Source organism: Emys orbicularis, chromosome 1, assembly GCF_028017835.1.
Source record: "Emys orbicularis isolate rEmyOrb1 chromosome 1, rEmyOrb1.hap1, whole genome shotgun sequence".
Classification (NCBI taxonomy): Eukaryota; Metazoa; Chordata; order Testudines; family Emydidae; genus Emys; species Emys orbicularis.
The window spans coordinates 69,547,397-69,566,312 of NC_088683.1; the positions used below are offsets into that span (position 1 = coordinate 69,547,397).

The 18,916-nt window shown below is 41.1% G+C and overlaps 1 protein-coding gene across 1 annotated transcript in view; it reads left to right on the forward strand.

Annotated features, from left to right (window-relative positions):
* Positions 1-18,916, forward strand: part of MYRFL (myelin regulatory factor like) — a 60,322-nt gene that overhangs the window by 14,841 nt on the left and 26,565 nt on the right. The window contains exons 7-12 of the mRNA XM_065423511.1: positions 5,581-5,776; positions 7,147-7,223; positions 10,216-10,326; positions 11,198-11,288; positions 15,528-15,728; positions 16,109-16,217. Coding sequence (XP_065279583.1) covers positions 5,581-5,776; positions 7,147-7,223; positions 10,216-10,326; positions 11,198-11,288; positions 15,528-15,728; positions 16,109-16,217 — 785 coding nt within the window. The remainder of the gene's footprint in view (positions 1-5,580; positions 5,777-7,146; positions 7,224-10,215; positions 10,327-11,197; positions 11,289-15,527; positions 15,729-16,108; positions 16,218-18,916) is intronic.

Here is an 18,916-nt window from a genome sequence, read left to right on the forward strand (position 1 = left end):
AGGTGGATTCAGGCATAAGAACACTTCCAAGCTAACTTAAATAATTTGATTTTTTTTCTCCTTTTGGCAAAACAGATTGGAACAAGTAACTATTGTACATACTGCACATCACCTTCCCATGGCTTAAGGCCCTCTTAACGTAGTTACCTTCATTACTTTGTTATTGGTGCATGGGCTCTTATAACCTACACGACAAGGTTTTAATATTGTGCACCTGCTTTAGAGTTTGCCTATACAGACACAGAATTTTGCAGCAGCGACAAAAGGGGGAAAAAAACCTCCCCAACATCAACACACCACCTTGGGAAAGGTCACTCCAAGTTCAATCCCCCCTCCATCCCCTGATTTTCTGTGTTCTAGTATTCAGAGAACTTTTTTTAACTTTTTTTTTTTTTATCCCAGGGGGGAGGGATAGCTCAGTGGTTTGAGCATTGGCCTGCTAAACCCAGGGTTGTGAGTTCAATCCTTGAGGAGGCCACCTAGGGGTCTGAGGCAAAATCAGTACTTGGTCCCTGCTAGTGAAGGCAGGGGGCTGGACTCGATGACCTTTCCCTTCCAGTTCTAGGTGATAGGATATCTCCATTAATTAATTTATTTATTTTATTTAAGTCCTTCCATGTTAGCTTGTTTATCCCTCCAGGGTTGAAGTAAACAATTAGTCACTGTGCACATTAGAGAAGCCTTTTAAGTGCTAGTGTTAGCTTGTATTTTCCTCCAGCTCCACCCTCCTTTCCGCCTCCAAAAATAAAAAAACACTTGGCAAAAAGAACACTTTCCAAAAAAGGTTAATTCGGGTGTATCACGTTCAGTCCTGAACACTAGTGTCTCCCATTTATGCACACACAGCACTGTAGCAGCACTATGAGGTGTGGGTTTTTTTTTTTTTTATTATTATTATTATTTTTAACACCACCCCACTCTGAAGGGACTGTCTTAAGGGTGATCCAATAGTTCAATGTCTCTGCCTTTCAAACCTTGGTGCCTTTGCTGGGAAAGTCTACAAGCCTCCCAGTCGGCTTGGAGAGGTGATTGTGGCCTGGATACCTCTCCACGAGGAAGTGGCCTGCCACATCCAATATATTGCATATCAACTTTTAGTCAATGGCTACATTTCATTTGTGAATTAGAGGTGATAGGCTCTGAATCCAGTTTTATCTGCTATTTAATCCCTGATATGTTCAAAACTGATATTCTAGATGCACTTTTTTGGTGCATTATATCAAGGAACAGATACTATGATGATTACCATAAAAGTACCTAAATAGATAAATTATGACCATTAGTTGGAAAATGGATTATAGTATCACTTAGGGGGATTATCATCTTTTTTTTTTTTTTTTTTTTTTTTTTTTTAGTATAGGTCCGTGTTAGTAGTCTTTCTCCCAAGATGCATTGTAGTTATGATCTGTGTACAGAATTTCTGTTTCCTGATATTATATCCTGTTTGTGTCAAAAGAACATTAGTATTATCACTGCTAAGTCTAGATAGATTGTTATTGATCCTAAAAAACTTACTGTTCCCTCTTTTTTTAGAATTTTGTTTCTAAGAAAAAATTACCATTTTCTTTTCACCTTCACAGTTTACAGCAGGTGGGAGTCCATTCTGAAACATGTTGTCTCAAGTGCCAATTTGTTCTTGTTACAAAAGCTAAGATGAGTTGGAGCTAAAATTCTAGATCTGAAAATTCCCTTGTTCTGGGAAAGTTTAAATCTGAGCTGTGTAGCTTTGGCCTGTTTCTATATATATTAAAAAAAAAAAAAAACTTCTCAAATTTCAGCTAACTCTTAAGTCATGGGTTAAGATTTTCAAAAGTAACTGCTGATTTTTGTGGGCCTCGGTTTTGGGATATCCCATCTGAAACCCCTTAAAGCGGCCTGAGTTTTCAGTGGGTGGATACTCAGCACTTTCAGAAAAGATGGCCTCTTTTTGGTTTGGACACCCAAAATTGCTAATTATTTCTGAAAATTCTGGCTATTGAGAGTTAGTTTTTCAGCCTTCAGCAGTCAGAATATAAATGCTAATTAAAATAAAATCAGGCGGTGATCCTGCAAACACTTAAGAATGTGCTTAATGTTATACACATTAGTAGTCACATTAAGTTCAATGGAGCTATTCATGTGTGTAAAGTTAAGCACATGCATACATTTTTCCAGGATTCTGGCCAGTATATATTTATGAGAAATCAGTAGTCTTAACTGCAGGAACCCAGTTCATGTAAGCTTAAACTCACATGATCTGTGAAATGAATAAACTGCCTGGAGACTTCAAATCAAGAAAATGAGAATAAACCTGTTTATTTTTAATTCCTAGCTACAAGTACAAAAATTAGAAGGAGGAAAAAGTAATTCAGTATTTATTTGGGGCAGCCATTCTCAAACTGTGGGTTGGGACCCCAGAGTGGGTCGCAACCTTGTTTTAATGGGGTCACCAGGGCTGATGTTCAACTTGCTGAGGCCCGGGGCCAAAGCATGAGTCCCACCGCCCAGGGCTGAAGCCCAAGGGCTTCATGCCTGGGTGGCGGGGCTCAGGTTACAGGATCCTGCCTGGGGCTTGAAGCCCTTGGGCTTCAGCTTTTCCCCCCTGCAACCCGGGGTGGTAGAGCTCGAGCTTTGGGTTCGCCCCCATCTCGCCTGGGTGGGCGGGCTTGAGCGGGCTTAGGCTTCGGTCCCCCCTCATGGGATCGTGTAGTAATTTTTGTTGTCAGAAGGGGGTTGTGATGCAATGAAGTTTGAGAACCCCTGATTTAGGGGAAACAGAATTATGTATTTCTAAAAACAAAAACCCTAATCTGTTTATTTTCTAGTGCAAAAATGTTTACAACTCCCTTTAAATATTTAAATCCATTAGTTAACAAACTCTCCCCCACTTGCTGTCTGTCTATTTAATTTGCTGTTGCTGCTAAAGGATTTATTTACAGCTACATTTTAAAGGGATGTGTAAGGCATTGTTAGTGCACTAGAAATGGCCTCATGTCATGGCTGACTGATTTCATAACACACGTACAGGGCACGGTCCTCCAATGTTTTATGCGTATGATTATCCTTTTTCACGTGAGCAACTTTACTGACATCAGTTGGACACTTGTGCATAAACCTTTGCATGGCCTGGGCTTGAAGGTTCTGATCCTGCAACCCCTCTGACCATGGAACAGATATCGACTTCAGTGGCAGCTCCATGTGTGGAGGGCTTGAAGGATTGGGGCTCTCAGTCTGTGATTTAACTCTGTGGATCAGATTACACCTCCCCCTAGATGAGTGGGAAGAAAGGTATGAGAGAGCCTTTCTCTTCCGCTCCCATACACCTTGGGCCAATGCATGGAGTCCACACAGAGTCCCTCCCAGAGCTGTGAAAGAAATACTGTTGGGTTTGCTAGCAACCCAGGTAGAGGTGTGCTGATGTCAAGTGGGTGAGCAGGTCCATGGCCCAAACTCCTCACCTCCTCTCCTGTATTCCAGGAGAGTTGCACTGGAAGAGCACTGTCAACATTACAGAGACGCCAGCACTCCAGCAGTCTGCCTCCTCCCCAACCGCACCACGGCTCAGACTCATAAGAAACATAACTGAGCCCTAGTTAGGCAAAGGAAAAGGCTGACCACCCTCAAATCCCAATAAAATTCCTTGCAAAATCAGGGATAGATACTCCATGTATTTCTTAACTGCCTTACGAAGATGTACCTGGGTACAGTAGGTAAGAATCCAAACATGACCGTAGTCTTCAGAATAACCTTCAACCCAAATTTCTTGACCTGTGTGTCTGCATTTAAGCAAATGTTCAGAAATTGCTTTAAATTGTCAGCTTATAAACTGGCATTGCCCTAACCTAGAAGAAATTTCAAAATTTATATAGAGGCGTAAGGAGTTTCTTCAGCGATAATGCTTTTAAGACCTGATATACTCATTATGACTTATGTTAAAAAATAAGTGAATTCAGAAGCAATATGGTAGTTTATGAAGCCTTTTTAGCTTTGTTCTCTATGCCAGAAAATCTATGATTAAAGTTTGTTCAACAGATAATAAAGTCTTTATAAATCTTTTGTAAAATCTTTATATTAAATCCTTCCAACCTATAATGAGCAAATGAATGGATTAGTCTTGAAAAGCTGTCATTAATGGCTGTGCTAATGAGGGGTTCCATAGTGGAATTTGATCATCATCATCAAATCTGTCATTAATGAGGAAAGTCTTTCTTCATATCAGGAAGATTTGCCATGTAGTCCTGTTACTTCAAGATTATCAATCACTTACGTCAGCAAACTGCAACCATTGTCTGGGATGGCTAATTCGCTGGCTCTTTCTGGAAGATCTTTTGACCTCTTTGCCTGATGTGCTCTGAATCATGGAATATAAGGACAGAGAACTTGTCTCTCTCTAGCTGATAAATTATCCCTTCCAGTAAGTAGAATAGGGTTCCATTACTTTGTGGATGAGGAACAGCGCTATAAAACAGTGCTTTATAGAGATCTTTCCAGAGTGCATGTGTCAACAGTTGTATGTTTGGCCTGAGTAAAACCCTACTCCACTTCAAAAGCTACTGTGAAAGTGTTTGGTTGTAGGAATTCCGGAACAAAGCAAGATGTCTACTTGGCTCATCTGCATGTCAATAAACACAATGCATTTTCAGCTCAGTTACTTATAGTGGTGCTTCTTGAGCTCTGGGAATAAATTTGTAAGCGAGAATTGTGTAAACTTCCCCCACTCTTAACCTTCATATATGTAAGGTGCCAGAGTAGAATTACAAGTCAATTTAAAAAGAATTCCTATTGCTAGCCGTATGAAGATAAAAGGAAAAAACACATGTAGATCTGTTGCTTGAGATTACATATAATCCCACTTTAATTTCATCAGTAGGAATCAGTGTAACACTGTTGCAAAAAAAGTGAACATCATTCTGGGATGTATTAGCAGGAGTGTTGTAAGCAAAACACGAGAAGTAATTCTTCCACTCTACTCTGCATTGACTAGGCCTCAACTGGAGTATGGTGTCCAGTTCTGGGCACCACATTTCAGGAGAGATGTAGACAAATTGGAGAAAGTCCAGAGAAGAGCAACAAAAATGATTAAAGGTCTAGAAAACATGACCTGTGAGGGAAGGTTGAAAAAATTGGGTTTGTTTAGTCTGGAAAAGAGAAGACTGAGAGGAGACATGATAACAGTTTTCAAGTACATAAAAGGTTGTTACAAGGAGGAGGGAGAACAATTGTTGTTCTTAACTTCTGAGGATAGGACAAGAAGCAATGGGCTTAAATTTCAGCAAGTGAGGTTTAGGTGTCGGACATTAGGAAAAACTTTCTAATTGTCAGGGTGGTTAAGCACTGGAATAAATTGCCTAGGGAGGTTGTGGAATCTCCATCATTGGAGATTTTTAAGAGTAGGTTAGACAAACATGTGTCAGGAATGGTCTAGAGATAATACTTCATCCTGCCATGAGTGCAGGGGACTGGTCTAGATGACCTCTTGAGGTCCATTCCAGTCCTATGATTTTATTATTTATTTAACTCCACCCAAAGGAACATGAGCAGGGTTTGTCACTGAAATGTACATTTGCTTACTGCAGCTGTTCTTTATTCCTGTTTTCGTAGCCCTGATGTAGGATACCACATTGTCACAGACAAAGGATTTAATTTTTCAGCAACAGATGATGCTTTTGTATGCCAGAAGAAGAACCATTTCCAGATCACAGTCCACATTAGTGTTGTTGGGAATCCAAAATATGTCAAAACCCAGCTGGGATTGAAACCTATTGAAAAGTTTTACTTGAAAACTTTTGGAATTAAGGTAAGTCTCCCTGTGCTTTTAATTTCTCTTCATTATAAGTATGTGATTATCAATAGAGCAGAAGGAATAGTGCAAAAAGCATTTGCAATCATTTATTTGAATAAAAAACAGAATTCATTTAATTACTGATGACCCTTTTTGTTAGTTTTTTGGTGACTGATGGAATGAGCAACATTTTGTTCATCAGGATGTGTTCAGATAATGAGATTCTTGTGCATACTTGGGCAGATGTGTGCTGAAGGGTGTAATGTTTGTACAGCTATCATGATGACACTGATTTCCCTCCTGTTAGTTTGTCATCCAATCAGGGAATGCAGATGGTACCATGTGACTTAGGTGGTCAATCACAGACCATGAATTAGGACTAATTGAAAAAAGTAGTTCACAAAAATGGTACAAATCAAATTCTATTCCCAGACAATCTACAAACAGAAAAAGGGCTAAATTGGTCATTATGAACAATTCGGCCAGCTCAATTTATCAAGCTTACTGTATACATAAACAGTGCAGGGGTGGGAGGAAGGTACATGGTTTGGGTGTGGAATGATAGTTTAGAGGGGAATTTCTACAAAACAAAAGTGGAGGTCATCTTTGGTTTATGGCAGATGCCTGAATCTATGAAATTTAACCAAGCTCTCTCCAGCCACTCAAGTGGGACCCAAAATTTCATCTCTCATCCTCAGATGCCTTTTGTGTATAGCAATGCTCTTATATTCAAGTTCCCTTCTGTTTGGAAGATTTACCCTAGCTTTTATTTACCAGAAGAGGGTAGTGGTTTGAAATATTTGTATAAGTATTTTTACAGCATAGTTAATAACTTTGCTTTGCTTCATGCTTCTTAGAACTCTAATGCATAGTTAACTGGTGGAACTCACTGTCACATGGTATTATTGGAAAAAGAGCTTGACAGGACTGGGAAAAGGTTTAGACATGTCTAAAAAGAATTTCTGGAATTTTCTGGTTAGTATAAATATTCATAAAAGATATCCACACTCATGCTTCAGGACATAAACCAACCATTAACAACTTGGGATCAGGAAGAAACTTTCCCTTTGACATATTATTGCATAATTTTCCATGATAGAGTCTTTACGCCTTCCTTTGAAATGTCCGTTACTACTAGCTACAGTGGGATCCATGAGTCTGGACTTAGGAAACACTGCTCTGAACAGGTGGCAATTCCTGTCACTATATATGTGGTTCCACAACAATTGAGAGAGTTTGGTTTTCTAATTAATTTGCATATTGACTTTTGGTCTATTCTCACTATAACCCTTTATATTTATTTGTGAGAAAATTAACCTTTTAAAAGTGTAACCGGTTACGCTTTCAAATTTGTACTTGAAAAGGTTATTTCCTTTTAACTATAGGTGGACGCCCCAAATCAGATAATCACCATTGAACAGTCTCAGTCGGACCGAAGCAAAAAATCTTTCAATCCTGTTAAGTAAGAATTTTTCCTCCTCCCCATTCCCCTCCCCAGGTATTGTTGTTTCAAGGCAAATAGATGGTAATTCTAGGCCTGGCCCTACAGTCTTTATTCAAGCAAAACTCTAATTGATTTCACGGAGTCACAAAGTGAGGAGTACATGTCAGCCCTGGGACAGGAGATGCGGGGGATGCTCCAGCTGTGAGCTCCACCTGAGGGTGACAGCAGGAGCCTGAGACAAAATGTGAAATAATAGCGGTGGTGAAACTGACAAGAATGTCAATTTCATTGCTGGTAGGCTTCCCCCTGTGAAATTGAGCCCTTAGCCCTGGTGGGTGGGAGGGCTCTAGCTATGAGCCCTGCATGGCTCAATGCCCCACTACAGTCTGAGCAAGTGCTCCTGGTGAAGACGTGCACCACCAGCAGAAGGAGGGCAGTGTGGACACCAGTAGCTGATTTAATTACTGCCATGGCTGACCTAACTTAAGTTGACCTAATACTGTAGCGCAGACAAGCCCCAAGTCAAACTTACTGAAAGCCTTTTGTACTTCCTCATACTTCCTTTTCCTCTTGCTGCTGATTATCAGGCTATTTGTGTCAATATCAGACATCTCCTTTCTAAACCTGCTTCCCCTGATTTATTGCCTGATATCATCATCCAGTGTTGCAACATCATAGCCATTCTACTGAACTGTTAATGTCTCAGTTGGTTTATGTAAAAAGGCCTTTGTCTCTCTGAAACACAAGAAATACTTTTTTTTTTTTTGCGGGGGGGGGGGGGGGATTTTGTTTTTGGTAAAACATGTTTGCTAGAGGATTCTTTGAATTTTGATGACATATATGCCTTTATTGTAGCAGGTGCCCAATGGTTGTGTAGAAATGCACATCCCCCCTCACACCAGCAACCAATCCAACAAAAAGCAAAGAGACCTGAGACTTTTAATTTATATGCAAAGCTCCTCAACACTTAGGACTTATACCAGAACAACAGTGTTTGGAGCATGGCTCCATTAGAACCCCAGAGCACTAGAGAGCCAGAAGCCGAAGAGGGAGCACTGGAGTTGATTTGGAGATGTAGGGCACAGATGGCCTGGAAATCTCTAGTGATCTACAAGATCGGTGTGTTCCAAGCACTCAGAACTGCCTGTTCCATCTGAAGTGCAGGGGGATGGTTAAGGAAAAGGGCTAGGGGAAGTGTGCACGTCAAACCCTAGTCCTAATGCGGGAGAAGTTCTGCAAGGATTTCCTCTCCTCTGGCTCCCTCCTGTGTGCCCCATTATTTTTTATAATGAAAGGCAGGAAGAGCTGGTCCCATAATATTAATCTAATAATGTATAGATCTAGTGGATACGGAGTCTGCTTTATTTTTCAGTTCAAATCCTATTGTTTGAGTTTACTTAAAGTCTGTCTTTCTCTGTGTCAGATGGATCACTAAAAAAATTTATGTACATTTTTGAAAAAGTAAAAACAAAACAAAAAAAGCCCTTTTAGCCACAGAAGCAAAATATAATGTATAGCAGAACAAAACATAACAAAATCTATAGGGGAGTAGTTTCTGTCTAGTAACCATTGCCCAGGGATCAGTGTGTTTATATCACATGTATCTTAGTAGTTTGACCTCTGTTAAACACTTCCCTTTTGTTACTAGTATAAATATTTCAGTTGCAATCATGGACTGGAATTGACTGCGTCCTATGACTCAACATTTTCTATCCTGTTGGCCTGTGGTATTAGAAATTTTGATGAAAACAACTCTTTCACACGGCACTGTGATTTATAGGTAAATTCATACCACTTTTCTACATGGATAGAAACATCTGACCAATAACATTTTGGATGTACAACATGCCAAGAGAAAAGCAGCAAAATTCCATAATATAGAAGAGCTCTGTGTGGCTCAAAAGCTTGTCTCTCTCACCAAGAAGTTGGTCCAGTAAAATATATTACCTCACCCACTTTCTCTCTCTAATATCCTCGGACCGACATGGCTACAAAAACACTGCATGTCATATAGATATGACATTGAGAAAAATTGCCACATTAAGTTTCAGAAAAGGTTACATCTCCTATTCAAAAATCCACAGCGGTGAACTCTGAATTGGGAAGTGGGGGACAGATTAGCCCGTAGCCTTTTCTGCCATGGTTCTTTTTCTAGCTACCAAGGGATAGATTCTCAACTGGTGTAACTTGATGTAGCGCCACTGACACCGAAGGAGTAACATTGATTTACACCAGATGAAAAGTGAGTAGTTGGACTGTTCTTTGTCAGTGAAAAAATGTTTGATCAGATCATCATAACATGCAACAGTGGACATGAAAATGCAAATTAGATATAGGTAAAAACAAACAGGAGAGAAATTATGGTTTAATTAATGTGTTACTGTAGGTTGAATGATATATGGTAGTGCCCTAAATTAGCAACGAATACCCATGTATGTCAATGGGCCTACTATGTGCGGCTCTTGGTGCAGAGATCATAGAATCATAGAATATCAGGGTTGGAAGGGACCTCAGGAGGTCATCTAGTCCAACCCCCTGCTCAAAGCAGGACCAATCCCCAGATAGACTTTTGCCCCAAATCCCCAAATGGCCCCCTCACATCCCTGGGGTTAGCAGGCCAATGCTCAAACCACTGAGCTATCCCTTCACTTAGTATATGAATGTTACTAAGAACCCAAATATTCCCGCTCTTGGTTGGATACCGTACATGATTGACTACATTCACCCCCTTACTGAACTATCTGACAGGATGTTGTAATCTATTGGTTAATGTGAGGCTGACGTGCTTTGGCACCTAAGTTGAAAGGTACCATAAAAGAAGAAAATGTGTCATTTTTATAAGTTGGGGAGCATTCCACATGTACTGAGGTGCCTCTGCTGTCAGCTCAGTATATAAAATCAGAAAAATGAAGCATATTAATCAGCTTGAGCAAATCTGCAGGACAATTAGAAGTGGTCCAGGTGGAGGGTGGTTGTTTGCCCCTTAACTTGTTTCCTTTTTCTGTTTTAGACTTGATCTACCAGCAGACCAGGTAACCAAAGTGACACTGGGAAGGTTACATTTCAGTGAAACAACAGCAAATAACATGAGAAAAAAGGGGAAACCTAATCCTGACCAAAGGTAGCGTGACGGTCCTCTGAGGGCGGGGGTGTAAAGGGGGAGTGACCTGGTTTATAATGAGGCGGATATACTGAAGTCAATGAAAGTTTGTGTTGCCAGCTCTCATGATTTTATCCTGAGTTTTATGGTCTTTGGAGTCTTTCTTAAAGACCCAGCTCCTGAATAAAATTATGTGAGTCTGTTTTCATTTTACTACCAAAAAAAGAGAAAAGTTTCTAGTCCTCATGGTTGCAGCACAAAGCTGGAAAATATCACCCAAGTTATACCTTATGGCTCAGAAACCAGAATGCAAATAAAAAGAAACCTAGATATAGAGTTTAAAAGTTTATTTATTTGTAGCCAATCTCATGAGTTTTGGGGGGTCTGATTCATGATTTCTTGAATGGTTGGAGTTGGAAATACCTAAGTCTTTCTGTTGACTTCAATGAGCGTTGGGTCCAAAGAGTATTTAACAGAGAATGAACTAAACGGAGAGTAAGAAGTGTTAATTTACTCCCATACTGCAAAATAAGTTATGTCTAAAATACAAGATTTAAAATACAACTCCTATTGTTGGTATGAATAATTTGGCCAGAAAAATAGTGTGACAGTCAGAGTCTGGACCCCAAGGGGAAGGGAAAGACGGGACTGGAAGGGTTGTAGGAGTAACCAGGCTGATGGAAGCCAGGGCGAGACCTTTATGTTGGTAGACTGGCTACTGTTATCAGAGCTCTGAGTTATGGCAGCATAGTATTAAGACACCCAAAATTATAAAGCAGGCAGTGACAGAAGCCCTTGCTGGTCAGGGTGGTCCCCTACAGTCACAGATATGTTATGCCTGTGAGATTATTTCAGCTTTCTTGTTAAATCATTGAAATGAATTTCATATTAGATACTTCATGCTGGTGGTTGGACTATATGCTGTCAGTCAGGACCAGTCCTATTTATTGTCTGCACATGTCTCTGAAAGGATCATTGTGAGGGTAGGTACACGTTTATTTGAGCCACATTCTTATTTTCTTTTCACAAGGGAGAATATTTTGGTTATTATTGGGCAGTGTGCATTTTATAAATGTTTGTAGTACACATGGTGATTTAGGGATCTTAATATTTTTGAGGGCTTATTGTGAGGCTATAAATAGTTCTGTATATCTGTGTGTGTGCATGTGTGAAAGATGGACACGTTTTAAGAGGCGCACATGTTGAGAAGGGAGTGAGAAGACACAAAAATATGGGGAATTTTGAAAGCTCTTGGATTGTTTTTAAGTTATGCTTGTCTACAATATACTTTTGAACAATTAGTTTTTGAAAAAGCGTGTGTGTGTGTATCACATTTAGGAAAAGGAATTTAGAGTAAGGGACGTCTTTTGCTCTGTCCTTTGAATACAACGTTTAGGGCAGATCCAATTGGACCCAATTCTGCTCATTTTTACACATGCAAGGAATCCTTCTAAATAGGACTACCCATGCGAGAAATGTCTACAGGATTGGGCCCACGAAGGGTAGTGTCCCCATGATTTTTAGAGTGCAGTTCTATTTTATGAAAAGTAACTCAAAATGGCATCCGTGACGTTCCATATTTATTATCTCTTGATTATTTTTGTATCAATTGTGCTCAGTTTACAAATAATAAGTTCTAGCTTCCAGGCCTGCAAACTTCCTGAGGTTGGGAGTCAAAAACTTCCCAGTCCATGCCTCATCCCCCATGTCAAATATTCTGCAAGGCTAATTTATGCCCTTCATGACACTGGTGCAGTCCCATTGCTTTCAGCGGGCTTAGTACTGGAACTTAGTAAACAACTGCGTAGATGAGGTGCAAGGTAGGATAGACCCACAGCACATGCTGTTGTAATTGTGTTGACTCTGCAGGGTTAAAAGGAGGGGGAAACAGTGAACTTTTATTTTCTCATTGTTGTAAAATACATTTGACTCTGAATACACAAAAGGAATAGATATGCTAAATAAAAAGAAGCTATTTTTTATAATTACCATTGGACTGCACTTTAAAAGGAAAAGTTCATGTTCTCTTTTGTAGAAATATTGAGAATTAAATAAGATGAAAGAGAACTGACATGTAGAGCTGAAAAAATAATAGATTTTGCAGTTCACTGTCAATGCCAACAAAACAAAAACTGGTTTTGGTTGAACTGGAAATGATTTATTTTTTAAAGTTTTTGATGAATTAAAAAAAATTCTGGTTGAACAAAACATTTTGTTTTGATTTGGAGCATTTGTAAACATTTTTACAAATTTTAAAATAAAATTAAAAGTAATTTCAAACCAAAGTGATTTCAGACAGAAAAACGGAATCATTTCGTTTAAAAAAATGTCAAAGTGAAACATTTGATTTTTTCCTCCATTTTTTTCCAAAATGGACAACTTAGCAAAATTGATGTGAATTCACTAAATGTTTGTTTCACTGAATCTGCATTTTTCACTGAAAAAAGTTTTCACTGAAAGATTTCACCCAGCTCTAATTACATGTGCCACTGACCTATTATCAGAAACATTTCATGTTTTTCTTTTTAATAACATACCTACTTCTTATATAGTGCTTTTCATCAGTAGATCTCAAAGAGCTGTAGAAATGAGATCATATACACAGCTATTACAGTCTTGTAGTATTTTTGCTGTGTGATACATGTACTTCATAACAATTTAATAGTTTGTAATAACTAGGCCTAGGTCCTCCCCTTCCCCCTTTAGTTGTGTGTGTGTGTGTGTGGCGGGGGTAATTGCTGGAGTCTGTTCATTTTTGTTATACATTTTTTTTTAAATTGCCCAGGTGCTGTGAGCTTGGGCTGGGTGCTTGTTTATGGGTGGTTGTAGTTTACATTTCTATAAATCAACTAATGAGGTCTGTGCTACTTTATCTTTCCTGTAGCCTCCATTTTCAGTCCCCTGCTCCCATAAATAACTCCAGTGCCTGCCTCTGCTACTGCTCATAGTTTTTCCAAGCAGTAGCAGCATGAAACTCATCTGAGTCTTGGCAGTTTTTCTGTTGCACAGACTATTTTGAATAGCAGCAGTAAAACTGACCCCAGTACTATAATTTCGCTTTGCTGCTGCTTGGTAAAGCAGAGCTGTTGGAGCTGTCTGTTCGCAGATTCAGGAAGACAACTGCATTTTTGCATCCAATTCACATTTGGATCGTTATCTTATGAACCATAAGGGCTAGTATCTTAATTTTTGCTTTAAATGAAAGCTTATGTTTTGCAGAAGTTCATGATTTGGGCTCCCACACGCACCAGGGGAAGCATATCAGATGGCACTAGTGAGTGAGAGTAGATTTTTTTTTTAGCACTTGTGCCTATGGTGCCAGTCAAATAAATAAATGTTTGAATGGACAAAAGTAGAGGACTGAGAATCTAAACAGTGGCAATATCAGTAAAAGGGACTATATCAGTGTTTTGGTCTGATATGTTTGGAATGGAAGGCAGGGTCATGTGTATAAAGACATCGCTTACTGCAGTGTGGCAAAACTTACTGAATGCATTGTGATGGGAAAAGCATACACTCTGACCCTCCATACTGCAGAGTTAAAGATTAAAGAACTACAAACTGAATAGTGGTTAACAAGCACATCAGATCATGCTCTAATTGTGACAGTTAGAAGTGCACAATTCTCTCCATCACAGATGGTGTAGCCTTGCGAAAACACAAGGCCTTAGAAATGAGTGCTGAGCTTTTGGCACATTGGTATTTTGTTTAGATCCACATTTTAATGCCTGAATTCAGTGTTAATTTTTTATTTTTAATAAGGAAATAAAAAAAAAGCATTAGGATTTTTGTTCATTGAGGTTTTTTTTTCTGAGAGCAAAATTACTTTTATTTGATGTGTCTAATGTAAAGTAATAGAGTTCAGACAAGGGGTACTATTTTGTAGAATGTGTGAACATACTTATTTAGGGGTCCCTCATTGAAAATGCCAGCTGACTTAACTTATGAGTGCAAAAGTTATATGTATTACAGATGGTGACTTCTCCAGGAACTGCTGTTTTTAAACCTTGCAGGTCTCCGGACCTATGCAAATATGTTTGAATATGATGGAAATGTCCATGTTTCAGTTGATAAATGAAAGTGGAATTCATCCAGTAGCTTTGATTTGTTGCAACTGCTGTTACAAAGTCAATTTATCTATGTCCACTTTAGTCAGCAATGTTATTATTCATAATTAAAAAAAAAAAGTTAAGCAGTTAGAAAATCTCATTGTTTTATTCTTTTTCTGAGGCATCTTAATAAGGTTTAGGTTGTTTAAAGCACATAGGGGTCTTGGATTCAATACATTGCTTAATTGTTGTTTTTTTGTTTCTGGAAACACCCACCAGATGCCAAGTGCTTTTCAGACATAAAAGAAGGCCGAGTCTCGGTCACAAAGAGCTTGTATTCTAAAAGACACAAACAGGCAAAGGGAAGAGGAAATTGGTACAATATTGTTGTTAAAGTAGCACTTCAGAGCCCTAGTCCTGGACCTGGATCATTGTGCTGGATGCTGGACAAATACAGAACAAAAAGATAGTCCTTGCCCCAAACAGCTTACAATAAAAAAGTTGTAATCGTCCACTTCAAATAATATAGTTGTGGGATAGTTTTGTAAATATAAAAGTTATTCCTAGGTACCTACAATGTGGACAACAATGTACCTTCAGTCTGATTTACAGTCCAGAGTGTGTGCATGTTGGGAATGCAGTATGCATGAATTCAAGCCCAAACCCACCTCTTATCTGTTCAGCATGGACTTTGGACAAAATACAAGGAGAGTTTCTGAAAACGGGTAAAAAAAGAAAATAAATCTGCATGTTCAATGGGTTTCTTTAGGGAATGGGAAATCTTTAGAGTCAGATGTGTTAAAATCTGCCTTTCTTTCTCTTGTCCAATGTCCAGTCCTTAGTGAGCTAGTAGGCCAGAAGACAGTTTGTTGGCAAATCAGAAATGATTCTGAAGTCTGATCACAAACCTAGTTACTTGACATGTTTTGAAGTTGACCATCTTCCTTAACATTATGGTAAAATATAATACAAGAAAAAGCTTTGCGGTCACTGAAAATGTTCTAGGTGGGAAACATTTCTTTAGAGGTTATCCATTTTGATGTGTCAAAAAAGTTCAAAAATGTAGTTTAAATGTGGAAGATTTGTATGGCATTTCATATTCCTTTGGTAAATTGGATAAAGCCAATAGTAAATCCGTGCTACTGTGTCTTTGACTGTAACACATTTTTTCAGGCATCTAACCCTGGGCAGTTTGAGAATGACAGTGATGTGTTGTGGCAGCGAGGACATGTTCCAGAGACCGTAGTCTGTCATGGTCGAGTAGGAATTAACACAGATGCACCAGATGAAGCACTGGTCGTCTGTGGAAATGTGAAAGTGATGGGGACAGTCATGCATCCATCTGACAGTCGAGCAAAACAGAATATCCAGGAGGTGAGTGCTGTGGAGCTTTTAGGGCATTTACATTTACACCACAGTGCATATTTGAATGATCATTCTGACACACATGAAGTAGATTCTGTTATCTATGTCGGAATGTTGGCCTTAGGAAAATGAATGCACTGCTGTGCGTTGTAGAGCCATCCTGTTTGAACTGGGGGGGACTGTGAACTTGGATGAGGATATGTGTCTGTAAATGAAGTGGTTTGACTGAAATGTAACTGGGAATACAAGTAAAAATAACAGCTGGTTAATGACGAATCGGGAGATGTTTGATGGCAGCTGTGTCATGCTTCTCAATATGCTAGTTAACCCTTGACATGACTCTGATCCTTAATATTGGAACATGTGAAACCTGGTCTTTGTGCAATTAGGTTGACCCAACTGAGCAGCTGAGAAGAATAGCGCAAATGAGGTTGGTTGAGTATGACTACAAGCCTGAATTTGCATCTGTAATGGGAATAAACAGTATCCGTGAAACAGGTATTCAATCAACTCTTCTTCTGTTCTAGTGTCTGTCATTTTATATTTGTACGTTGTATCATAATGATTAATTCCCTGGCATTTCAACCTCATTTTTAGGATCCTAAGGCCTTTTGCAGTGTTTTTCTTTTAAAACTGATACGTATGAGAGTATGTGGGTATGTCTCCATTTTAGAAGGTGCAATCAGCTGACATTGTCCATTGATCTCAGCCCAAAGGTGATACATCTTTTTTTAAAGCTTTAGCCAAATTGGTTCCACCATTTTTTGTGTATTTGAGCATTTAAAACATAAATCCATATGATTATTTACCTGTATTACCATGGTACCAAGGAGCCCCCATCATGGACCAGTATCTCGTTGTGCTACATGGTGCCGTACACATGTGGGCTGAACATTTGCGCTTAAAACAAAACAAAAATGTCTATTGAGACTTGGCTTCTTTTGTAAATCTTGTGGAGATCTAAGGTCCAAGACAGGTTGAATACCTTCATGTCTCTTTTCCTTTGTCTATAAGTGATAAGTGACAGTCAGCATGGATTTGTCAAGAACAAATCATGTCAAATCAACCTAATAGCTTTCTTTGACATGGTAACAAGCCTTGTGGATGTGGTGGTGGTGGTGGCAGGGAGTAGTAGATGTGGCATATCTTGACTTTAGTAAGACTTTTGATATTGACCTGCATGACATTCTTATAAACAAACTAGTGAAATACAACCTAGATGGAGTTACTCTAAGGTAGGTGCATAACTGGTTGGAAAACCATTACATAAGGACAAAAGAATGGCCATATTGGGTCAGACCAAAGGTCCATCTAGCCCAGTATCCTGTCTTCCTACAGTGGCCAATGCCAGGTGCCCCAGAGGGAATGAACAGAAGAGGAAAGCATCAAGTGATCCATCCCCTTCGCCCACTCCCAGCTTCTGGCTAAGTTTGCAGATGATACCAAGCTGGGAGGGGTTGCAAGTGGTTTGGAGGATATGATTAAAATTCAAAATGATCTGGACAAACTGGAGAAGTAGTCTGTAGTAAATAGGGTGAAATTTAATAAGGACAAATGCAAAGTACTCCATTTAGGAAGGAGGAATCAGTTGCACACATACAAAATGGGAAATGACTGCCTTGGAAGGAGTACTAGGGGTCATAGTGGATCACAAGATAAATATGAATCAACAGTGTAACACTGTTGCCAAAAAAAAAAAAGAAAAAAAAGAAAGAAAGAAACATCATTCTGGGATGTATCAGCAGGAGTATTGTAAGCAAGACATAAGAAGTAATTCTTCTGCTCTACTCCACACTGATTAGGCCTCAACTGGAGTATTGTGTCCAGTTCTGAGCACCACATTTCAGGAAAGATGTGGACAAATTGGAGACAGTCCAGAGAAGAGCAACAAAAATGATTAAAGGTCTAGAAAACATGACCTATGAGGGAAGATTGAAAAAACTGGGTTTATTTAGTCTGAAGAAGGGAAGACTAAGGGGGGACATGACAACAGTCAGGGCCGGCTTTAGCAAGAGTGGGGCCCGATTCCTGGGGGCGGGGCTTGGAAGCCCCGCCCCCAGGAATCAGGCCCCACTCCAGCTGGGGTCGAGGGGCTTGGGTCCGGGCCGGAGCCGCTCGGGCCGGGGCCGGGGGTGCTCGGCCGGGGCCAGGCCTGAGCCGGAGCCGCGGGGCTGGGGCCGGGCCGACGTGCTCGGTCGGAACCGGGGCAGGCGTCCCGGGGCCCGAGCTGAGCCGGGCCGGAGCCGCTCGGGCCGGGGCCGGGGGTGCTCGGCCGGGGCCGGGCCCAGGCTGGAGCTGCGGGGCCAGGGCCAGGCCGGTGCGCTCGGTTGGAACCGGGGCCGGCGCCCCGGGGCCCGAGCCGGGCCGGAGCCGCTCGGGCCGGGGGTGCTCGGCCAGCGCCAGGGCTGGGCCGGAGCCGCGGGGCCCAAGCCGACCCGGCCCGGAGCAGCTCGGGCCGGGGGTGCTTGGCCGGGGCCGGGCCCAGGCTGGAGCCTTGGGGCCGGGGCTGGGCCAACGTGCTCAGCCGGAGCCGTGGGGCCGGGCCGGCGCCCTGGGGCCCGAGCCAGAGCCAGAGCCGCCGGGGCAGGGGTGCTCGGCCGGAGCCGGACTGGGCTGCGCCTCCCCGAATCCCTCCTCGCGCGCCCCCCCCCCAGTTTACCTGCTGCCGCCTGCCCCTGCTTGTTTTCAGACTTCCCGCGAACATCTGATTCGTGGGAAGCAGGGGAGGGGGAGAAGCAGGGGGTGGAGCGTTCAAGGGAGGGGAGGAGGGGGAAGTGAGCTGGGGGCGGGGTGGACAGCTGCGGGGCCCTCTTAGGCGCGGGGCCCGATTCAGTGGAATCGGCTGAATCGGCCTAAAGCCGGCCCTGACAACAGTTTTCAAGTACATAAAGGGTTGTTACAAGGAAGAGGGAGAAAAAATTTTCTCAAGATCTGAGGATAGGACAAGAAGCAATGGGCTTAAATTGCAGCAATGGAGGTTTAGGTTGGACAAGGAAAAACTTCCTGTCAGGATGGTTAAACATTGGAATAAATTGTCTAGGGAGGTTGTGGAATCTCTGTCATTGGAGATTTTTAAGAGCAGGTTAGACAAACGCCTGTCAGGGATGGTCTAGATAATACTTCGTCCTGCCATGAGTGCAGGGAACTGGACTAGGTGACTTCTCGAGGTCCCTTCCACTCCTATGAGTCTATGATCT